This window comes from Podarcis melisellensis (genome assembly GCF_964234715.1).
Source record: "Podarcis melisellensis genome assembly, chromosome: 6".
Classification (NCBI taxonomy): Eukaryota; Metazoa; Chordata; class Lepidosauria; order Squamata; family Lacertidae; genus Podarcis; species Podarcis melisellensis.
This window is the reverse complement of record NC_138538.1, coordinates 90426248-90436669: the sequence shown is the minus strand read 5'-3', so window position 1 is coordinate 90436669 and position 10422 is coordinate 90426248. Positions and strand designations below refer to the sequence as shown.

The following is a 10422-nucleotide window of genomic DNA, read 5'->3' as shown; positions in this document are numbered from 1 at the left end:
TTGACAAAAAAGCTCAGGTTTGTTCAAGGGTGACCAGGAATAGTGCCGTGTGGGTCTGCCCAACAATTTTTTGTGGGATGGGGGATCAGGGCATCTCAAAGGCCTTGATTTTGTGGGAATGTTCAGGGAGGCAGGAGAGGTTATATTGTTTGTTAACATCCTTCCTAACTTGCACTAGCAAGTTCCTTTACTTAGCAGAGTTTTAGATTCTTCTTTTTACGCACAGCAGCTAGCTGGTTGCAGGCCCGTTTAAGCCTCTCACTATCATACAATTCAGTACTGAACTGTATGTTCCTGGTGAGTCCCCCTTTTATCCCTCTCAAAAGAATAAACACATGACAATCTTATTTATAGTCAATAAAAGAAGTTTACCCACAACATTATCAGTTCACAGTTGGATCCCTGAAGGCAGACTTAGTTACAAAGTCTATATATGTGGAACTATCCCATATCGGAATAATCCCAGTGTCTTTTCCAGGGAGTCTTCTCTTCTCATGAGGTGGCCAAAGTATTGGAGCCTCAGCTTCACGATCTGTCCTTCCAGTGAGCACTCAGGGCTGATTTCCTTCAGAATGGATGCATTTGATCTTCTTGCAGTCCATGGGACTCTCAAGAGTCTCCTCCAGCACCAGAATTCCAAAGCATCAATTCTTCAGCTATCAGCCTTCTTTTTGGTCCAGCTCTCACTTCCATACATCACTACTGGGAAAACCATAGCTTTAACTATACGAACCTTTGTTGGCAAGGTGATGTCTCTGCTTTTTAAGATGCTGTCTAGGTTGGATGGCCCAATTCGCACATGGAAGTCTGCACTTTAAGTCGATACACAACTGTGACAGACAGTGAACGAGAAACCCGTCTGTTTCTTTTTATAACAGGAGGTCAGCAACTGGTGCTGTTGAGGTGCTGCTTAGCCGCGCAGCTGCCAACCTGGAAATGGAACAGGGATGTGCTAGGAAAAATGGCTGTGTGGCATGTGTTTTCTGGACACTCCTTTCGGTGTGAGGGATAGGTTGCAGCTATGGCTTAGTAGGACCAACCTCCTTGCAAACATGGCCCTGCGACAAAAGTAGTTAGCTATGCCTAATAAAGGATTTTGATTTTGAATTTGAAAAGTAGTTACTGACCAAGGGAACAAGGACCTGCTGGCTCTTAGTTTAGGGCCTTGAGCTGCTTGAGCCTTGAAAACAGAGCTGGGGGAGGTTGTATGTCTCACAACCATGTAGGGAGCTGTTTGTGTGAAGCAGATTTCAGTTGTAGTAGCATCACTTGCACAGGGATTGCTGAAGTCAGCGCCTGAGATGCCAGCAACCATCTTCAGATATGAACTTGTAGAAAGCCACCTCAAAGGATGTATGAGCTTTGAAGGTTCATATTCATCCCAGGCTCTGATCCAGACACACTCCCCCTCCCCTTCTGCGAGGAGAGAGCTTTTCCCATTCTCTCCCTTCTTCCCCACCAGTCAGATATGCCTGCTAGCTGCACATTGGAGTACAAACCCCAGAGGGTCACAATAGAAGTTAGCGCCCCAGGGGTGCTGCAACGCTCCCAAGAGAGACCTGTCAAAACTGGACATGGTGTTGGTAGTCGCATGAGCAGAACTGGGTGTGCTGCCACCAAACCCCTGCCAAGCAGGGTGAGGGGGGGAGGGGCAATTGGAAATGTCCTCTTTCCACTCAGGCGTTCCCTAAAACCTGATCATTTTAAGCCCCATTTTTCTCCTGGTGTGGTAGAAAAAAGTAAGCTCTGTTTTTTCTCGTTCAGTTCCCTCTTCCCACACACGCTGCATTTTAACTTACCCTGCCCCATGTCCATTATCAGAAAAATACGGCTGTCACGTCTAGTTGCACCCTAAGTCCCACCGACAAAAGATGGAGAATTTGATCTCTTGGCTGTGTAGGCAGAACCACCCCTCGACAGCAAATTCAATCCGTCAGTTTTATTGTCTAGCCATAGAACAAATCGGTGAAAGGGCTGCTGAAAGCTGTCCTTCAAGACAGGAATCCAAAACAATTTTTGTTATGTAAATCCGACACATTCCAAGTCCTGCAGACTCTCTTTCCTTGCGGAATTTTTCTGGTGTATTTCAAGTCTTGTGCTGCACCCTTCTCTTGTTCTGACGAGTGCTTTCTTTCCATTCTTGCTGTTAAAATACGATGCAAAAAACTCCCCAAAGCCAGAGTTTATATGTTGTTGTTGTTTAGTCGTTTAGTCGTTTAGTCGTGTCCGACTCTTCATGACCCCATGGACCAGAGCCCGCCAGGCACTCCTGTCTTCCACTGCCTCCCGCAGTTTGGTCAAACTCATGCTGGTAGCTTCGAGAACACTGTCCAACCATCTCGTCCTCTGTCGTCCCCTTCTCCTTTTTAACTTTTGCTTTTTTTGTTTTGTTTAGAGTTTATATGACTTGAAGCAAATTATTTATCCATATGCCACAACATATTTATCCATATGCCACAACAGGGCAGCCATTTGGGAAAAAAGTTCTGGTGGTCACAGAGGACGCAATAACTTTCTTCTTTTTGTGCTTTATGGATAGAATATATTTTTAAAGCTCTTGGCAGGTTTGGGGGGCCCTGATCCTTCTTAGTTAATGGGGGGGAGAGCCCAAGATGGCAACTGCCATCAAGTTCCCTCTCCTTTCCCTCATAGCATGCAGCTATAGAAACATAGGATATGACATCAAAATGAATGGTGGATTTCCCACCCTCCATGATCTACACCGTTTGCTGCCATAGGCCAAGCAGGAAAAGCATGTTGTTAAGTCACCTCACAGACTTGACTCAGCATCGTAGTTTTATTATTTCTAGTTTGTTACCTAGTTCAGTGCTGTTGGCCAGTTCTGCTTGAGGTGTGTTGCCCTTTCCTTTTTATTCTATGATGTTGCATTTTGACGTAGCACTGAACCATAGTTTAGCGTTGCAAAAGTGAGCCACAATGAGCCTCAGGGACACAGGCTCCTCCATCCCCTCTGCTCCCTCAGCGTAACCTCAAGGAGATGACCAGAGGCTCCTGCTTTTATTCTAAATAGCCACATTTTGGTGTGTCACCAGGACCCTAAATGGTGCTTCATCTTAACTATGAAGTTGAGATGAAGCAAGTCAGCTGCGGTCTGACGTCGGCTGGTTTCAACAAACCATAGTTTAAATTCACCACCGGTTTTGACAAAGATGGCAAGCTCTGGCTTGATCTAAAATGGAAGCGAAAGCTTCCGAGCTCCACCTTGTGTCCGCACCAGAAGAGAGAGGGCGTGTGAATCAGAGACTGCGGTTTATTCTTGTAACCCTAAACCATGTTGTTGTTGTTGTTGTTGATTAGTCGTTTAGTCATGTCCGACTCTTCATGACCCCATGGACCAGAGCACGCCAGGCCCTCCTGTCTTCCACTGCCTCCCGCAGTTTGGTCAAACTCATGCTGGTAGCTTCAAGAACACTGTCCAACCATCTCGTCCTCTGTTGTCCCCTTCTCCTTGTGCCCTCCATCTTTCCCAAGGGAGTCTTCTCTTCTCATGAGGTGGCCAAAGTATTGGAGCCTCAGCTAAACATTCTGTCCATAGTTTAGCCTTATTTCTATATGCAGCTACCGACCCAGAACTTTGGTCCATGTGTTGCATGTTCAAACAGGTATCGGCTCTACAAGAAATTGCCTTCTTAGCCCTTCTTTCTCCTGCTCCACTACTTTCTGGAGCTGGAAGTGCTGAGGGCTGAGCCTAGGACCTTTCCTGCCATTGAGCTCTGCCCTAATTCCTCATGTAGTTTTCCTCACTAGCCAGTCTTCAGTTCCTTATCTCACCTGCTCCTGATTCCTATCTTCTTCTTGCCTGTTTTGTTGCGTCCTTCTTTCCCATTTCTTTGCTTCCTATCTTCCTGTTTCTCTGCCTTTGGTAAAGCTTTGTATAAGCATCTTCTGCTCTAAATATAGTTCTCACAGGGATGGGCAACAGTCGGCCTTCATGCAAAGGACTGGCAGCTTTCATGGGTAGCAAGGAAGGGCATCCACACCAATTCTTGCAGGTGCCCTTACGCTTCGGAAGGCGAGGGCAGAGCAATGTAACATGAATTTGCTTTTTCTATTGTTGTGGTTTCTGCACTGTTTTCAACTTTCTTGGTTTGCCCAACTTTGTCAGTTATAAGCAGAAGAGTTCTGTGTGGCTCTGAAATTCATTGTTCTTCCTAAGAACATAAGAAGACCCTGCTGGATCAGACCACTGACCCAGGATGCTGTTCTCACAGAGCAGAACATGAGCTCAAGAGCCCTCTCCTCCAGGAAATTATCTAGTCCTTCCCCTTAGCAGTCAAAGCCACCGTCCGAATAATTTGGGAGCTGATTGGTCAGCTTCTCAAAGTACCGTATTTTTCACTCTATAAGACGCACCAGACCACAAGACGCACCTAGTTTTTGCAGGAGGAAAACAAGGAAAAAAACATTCTGAATCTCAGAAGCCAGAACAGCAAGAGGGATCGCTGCGCAGCGAAAGCAGCAATCCCTCTTGCTGTTCTGGCTTCTGGGACAGCTGCGCAGCCTGCATTCGCTCCATAAGACGCACACACATTTCCCCTTACTTTTTAGGAGGGAAAAAGGGAGTCTTATAGAGCAAAAAATACGGTAGGTATCTTGGATCTGGCAGCTGTCAGAAACAAGGAGGGTGTTTCTTTAGCATTTGGCCCAGCTACCTTCTCCTGCCATTCACAAACACCTGGAAGAATGTTCTTCTTCACCTTCCAGGTGAAAGATTTTAAATATGGAGATTAATTCATCAGCATCGCTGAAAAGTGCCTTGCTCAAGTCCCTTTTGTCTCTCTTTTCCCTGTGCTTGACAGCCTCTCATGTTCTCTCTTATTTTCCCATTTCATCTCCTCCTAATCACCTTCTTACTAGCTGCAGAACCAGGAGGTGTGAATGTAAAGCAGCAATCCCTTGCTCACACCTTTTCTGCAGAAATGTCTTCCTCTACCTGCCAGTTCTCCTGTGTTGCGTTTGCATTGCAACAGCTGGAGAAGGAAGTGTTAGACAGACAGAGCTGTAATTAGGCTGCGAATCTTCAGGCAGTGCAAGAAAAGTGCAGTATGGGCCAATGGGTGCATACACAGTTCAGCTTTAAAAAGGTTTCTAGCCCTTATGGAAGAGGAGAGAGATTCCCATTGTTAATTTTCCATGTTGTGCACTAGGCTGGTTCTACTAGGTGAAACAGAACTTTGGCCCATATTTCTGCACCTGATCTGGAGACGCAAGAGAAATGGCAACATAGGCAGCCATAGGCCTAATCAAGCGATTATGCATTCACCCACAATGTGTGGGCAATATCTCTTGAAATCTCAGAAACTAGAATAATTGCTGAATAAAATGTCAAGTGTTTCGGAGCAAGGCTTCCAAGCTTTGCAGAGCTCTTTGTTCTTCCCGTGACTAGCTAGACCAGAATATCTCATGCAAAACAGGAGCAATTGCAGAATAAATTATGCAAATTACAGGCTGCAGAATTCCATGTTCCTTGGCCTGTAATTTGGATTGCTGGTGCACAGAATGTTGTTGCTATTAATATTGTTGCGTGCCACTCCAATCTCTGAGGGGCGTAAGATTCCGGGGGGGGGGGTCCAGGAGCTTACACAGGGTTCGGGTTTGAGAATGGGGGGCAGCAGAGACGGCGGTGTCTTTATGATATATGGTTTATTTGCACATATGCATAACCTGAGCCTGTGATGGAGGAGTTCACAGCATTAACATTCCAAGATGGTCTTGCTTACCCCATAGCCACAGCCTTGGCTTCCAAGAGAAATCAGACATGGCTGTCTCTCTCTCTTCCATCTTCCAGCTTACATACAACTCAACCCTCCACTCTTGCTTTTGTCTTTCTACCTACCAGCGTGTTGAGGGAGAGCCCTCCTCATTTGTCATCTGATATAGATCCACCTCCATTGCTACTTTAATGACCCATACTGCGGAGAGAATAATTGGGTGCCCTCTTCCCACCTTGGATCAAATCTATGCTTCCAGGTGTCATAAGAAAGCTGCAGAGATAGTGCAGGATAGTGCGCACCCCAGAAATGATTTCTTTCAGCTTCTGCCTTCTGGAAGAAGGTACAGAGTTATAAATAAAGACTAGGACTAGCCGCCTGAGAAACAGTTTTTATCCAAATGCGGTTTTGGTTTTAAACACAGTGTAAGGTAGTCTCTGTGGGAGTATATTGTATTTAATTATGGGGTATCAGAGTTTTTAGGGGGTTAACCAGGCTGGGATAGCAGGCTTGTTGGTTTTAAAATGTCTGATGTAGATTTTTTCAATTTCGTTGTTCTGTATGGGACAATGACAATAAAGATTATCGTATCGTATCATATGTAGAGGGCCATTGCCTCACCAGGAAGCTAGCCGGGCTGTTCCAGGAATTGAATTCATGCTGCATCCAGGAATTAGAAGGGTCTCAGCATCCTAGCTACCCCCCCCTCCTAACACATAAAAATATTTTTAGCCCACAACAGATCGAGTCCTGCTAACAGGACTCGGCATCCATTATTTGCTGTGAGTTTATGCAAGCAGTCATTTTTTTGTATGATTGCATCTTTTTAAGTATCTTTGAGTATATTTTTGCCCACATCCCCCCGCCCCCGATTCTTATTTCTCCTCCTCTCTCTTGTTTTCCCAAACTCTGGGACTATAAAGTAAGTAACGCGTCCAGCCTATAAACTCTCTTCAGGCTTTGTGTCGAATGCATCTCCCCCCAGCCATAGCAGTAACGGGCCTTGTTCACTTTCTAGTTAGCAACAAGACAGATGGAGAAGCCAGCCCTCTGAAGGAGGCAGAGACAAAGGAAGAGGAGGAAGCAGAGGCAGAGAAGAAGAAGAAGAAGCAGAAAAAGAAGAAACCCATGGGCAAACCCATGGTGCCTCACAGCTCGATGTTTATCTTCAGCACCACAAACCCGTGAGATACACTGCCTTAGCTTTTCTGCTTGAAATGCATATTATGTTGGTTTTCAAGCTTGCTTTAAAACACACCCGGGAGCCCTTTACAACATGCCAGGGTTCCACAGAAAACAAGTTGATTTGGGTAGGTTTCCCCACAGAAAGTTCAAGACCCATCGGCCGAGTGGCCTATGAGACTTTGGTGAGTGAAATGGGAACAGTGAGCTGGTTTGTTATCTAGGTGGGAGATGTAAGTTTGAATCACCTTGGTGTGCAAAATGTCATTGTCCTCCCCCCCCCCAAAAAAAAAAATCCAGCATCATTTCTGCCATATCCAGCCAAGTTCCAGAATGGATGCTATTTTGAAAGGTAGTCTAAGGTCCCATGGCTGACATCTCCAGTTAAAAGGATCAGGTTGTAGGTGATATGAAAGGTCCAAGAGAGACCATGGAGAGTTGTTGCCAGTCAAAGTAGACAGTACTGGACTCAGTGGACCCCTTATTGGTTGGGTTCATATAGTGAAAGGAAAAAGAATCACCCTTCTTCCCAAGGTGTCAGGGTGTGAACTAGCGAAGCCTGGCAGGACAGCTTACTCTATGGTCTTAACCTTTTTATGCCTTAATTAGAGTTGAGCATTTTGGTTATATGAGGCTATATCCATAGCAGCTTCCAATATTCCCTTCTGTGAATAATGTAGAACACCTCCGCCGATCGGACAACTGGTCTTTTAAATTGTTTTTTTTAAAAAAACATTGTGATATTATAGTGTTATATCACTGTTACACCATACTACAAAACTTAACATTATAACATTATGGTGTTATAGCACTATACCTATCTTTCGTTTAAAAAAAAACAAAACAGCAAAGATGTTTTAGTACTAAAAGACTGGTTTAAATAAAATAAATGCGGTCATGAAATGGCACTCAGACCAAAGTGTATAGTGAATGTGTGCTGAGCTTCAGATGGCCTGAGCATTACGCCTTCTGGTGTGGACAGAACCTAATACAGAGCAAAAGTGCAGTGTTCCTGATAGTGGGCAAACTGGTTTCAAAACCACCTATAGCTTAAGAGCAATGATCTGTGTGAAAGCAAAGTCACTCTTCATCCTAACCTCTGAACTACATGAAATTAAATGTTTGCATTTTAATTGGATTCAACCCTACTGAAATTGGTGGAATAGAAGCTGCCAATCTCAGCTGCCAAAGTTGCTTTGATTGCATTTCTTCTCTCTGCTTAGCCCGCCTTACAAGGTTGTTGTGTTGATAAACTGTGACATCGCCATGCATTCCCCTGAGGAAAGGTTGAGTGTTATAAAGGTTATGTTATAAAGATAACATAAACATTGCAATTATTCCTACCATGAGACCCATGGGAAACGAAAGCTTCCCCATGTTGAGTGGAAGGGTCTGCAGCGGGATTGTAAATTTGTTTGGCTGAACGCGCTTGCAGTCCTCATCACAACAAGGAACCCAGGATGACCAGAGATCGCTGTTGCTAGAGGGACTGTGAGCGTATTAAGCCAAACATGCTTACACTCCTCCTTCAGGTCTTTCTGTTCATTGCAGGAGTGTCAGGGCTGAAGGTGGCTGGTCCAGCACACATGCAACCCAGGGATAGACTTTAACAACACTCGCAAAGCGCTTTGTTTTTGCGGACATATTAGGGCAGCCAAAATGGAAGATACCATGGCTGTACTGGGTAACCCGATTTGTGCTGTTGCAGGAGGGGTGAGTCTTGCAAGATAAAACGCTGCAGGAGCCACCTAATTGATAGGTGGTGATGCTAGTTCCACCCTGTAAAATTCAACATGAAGCCAAGTGCTCCAACTTACCCAGATTCCTGGTTGTGCTGTTTGCAGGCTTCTAAGAAAAGATATAAGGGACGTGGGTGGCGCTGTGGGTTAAACCACAGAGCCTAGGGCTTGCCGATCAGAAGGTTGGCGGTTCGAATCCCCGCAACAGGGTGAGCTCCTGTTTCTCAGTCCCTGCTCCTGCCAACCTAGCAGTTCGAAAGCACGTCAAAGTGCAAGTAGATAAATAACTGCTCTGGTGGGAAGGTAAATGGCATTTCCGTGTGCTGCTCTGGTTTGCCAGAAGCGGCTTAGTCATGCTGGCCACATGACCCGGAAGCTGTACGCCGGCTCCCTCGGCCAATAAAGCGAGATGAGCACCGCAACTCCAGAGTCAGTCACGACTGGACCTAATGGTCAGGGGTCCCTTTACCTCTGACCAGCTTCTGTGGGAATGATTACATTAGAGACCAGGCCCAGGTTGAAGTTTTCCTTCATCAACTGGTGCAGTTATATTTATCTCTAAAACTGCTCCTACCTTCAGGTTGTCCATGGACACTGTATTAACACAATTAACAATTAAATTAATGCATTTTTCTTTTAAAAATAATTTTGGGGTTTTTTTTAGTCAGTTGCAAGTATAGATTTGAACCCTGGGATGAGGGGGCTTTAATCTTTTGCGTCTTGCAGTTGTGCTAATTCTGTTTGCCTCGGCAGAAATTGGCACCGATGAGAAAACACATGTGAAATACTCTATAAACGCTCTGAAATGCCCTATGAATGCCAAGTACACTGGTATACATTGGAAGGGCCTTAAAGGATCAGAACTGTGTGTGAGAGATCAGTGACCATATATCGCACTGACCACTCTGTGTTCTTTCCCTGACAGAATACGAAGAGTCTGCCATTACATTGTCAACCTGCGCTATTTTGAGATGTGCATCCTTCTGGTGATTGCAGCCAGCAGCATTGCCTTGGCAGCGGAGGACCCCGTCCTGACCAACTCAGAGAGGAATAAAGTGATTACCCCATTGTTGCTTTTCTGACAATGCTTGCCCCACCGTGAGATCCTAATGTAAATGAGCTCCAGTTTTCCCAGCTATAGGTCCTCTTTACAGTCCAGTATAGAACTGGGCCACATGCTTACGAGACACACAGAAATTGTTCTCTTGCTGGGCTGTACTGTTGCAGGCCGCTGTTAGAGATTACGTGTTTGAGTGTTCACATATACCAGGGGTCAGCAAACTTTTTCAGCAGGGGGCCGGTCCACTGTCCCTCAGACCTGGTGGGGGGCAGGATTATATTTTGAAGGGGAAAAAATGAATGAATTCCTATGCCCCACAAATAACCCAGAGATGCATTTTAAATAAAAGGACACATTCTACTCATGTAAAAACACACTGATACCCGGACTGTCCACAGGCCGGATGAGAAGGTGATTGGGCTGGATCCAGCCCCCAGGCCTTAGTTTGCCTACCAATGACATTTACCTTATTATTATTTTTTTGAAATAATATTTATTTGTTTCAAAGAATTACAAAAATATAAGTAAAAAAAACAGAAAGTACGAAATACAAGGAAAAATAAAAATAAAAACAATTAAAAACAAATCGATCTTTCCATATCTTATCTTTCATTTGCTTGTTTCCCTGACCTCCTCACACCTCCCTTTTTTGTATTCTAATTCAGTTAATTGTTTCAGCAAATCCTTTCCATTCTTACTTTTATCTTAA

The 10422-nt window shown here is 44.8% G+C and overlaps 1 protein-coding gene across 3 annotated transcripts in view; it reads left to right on the top strand.

The window, feature by feature from the left end:
* Window positions 1-10422, top strand: part of CACNA1E (calcium voltage-gated channel subunit alpha1 E) — a 505628-nt gene that overhangs the window by 401212 nt on the left and 93994 nt on the right. For all 3 annotated transcript variants that reach the window (XM_081914516.1, XM_081914515.1, XM_081914517.1), the window contains 2 exons: window positions 6751-6916; window positions 9579-9708. In XM_081914516.1, the coding sequence (XP_081770642.1) occupies window positions 6751-6916; window positions 9579-9708 (296 nt within the window). The remainder of the gene's footprint in view (window positions 1-6750; window positions 6917-9578; window positions 9709-10422) is intronic.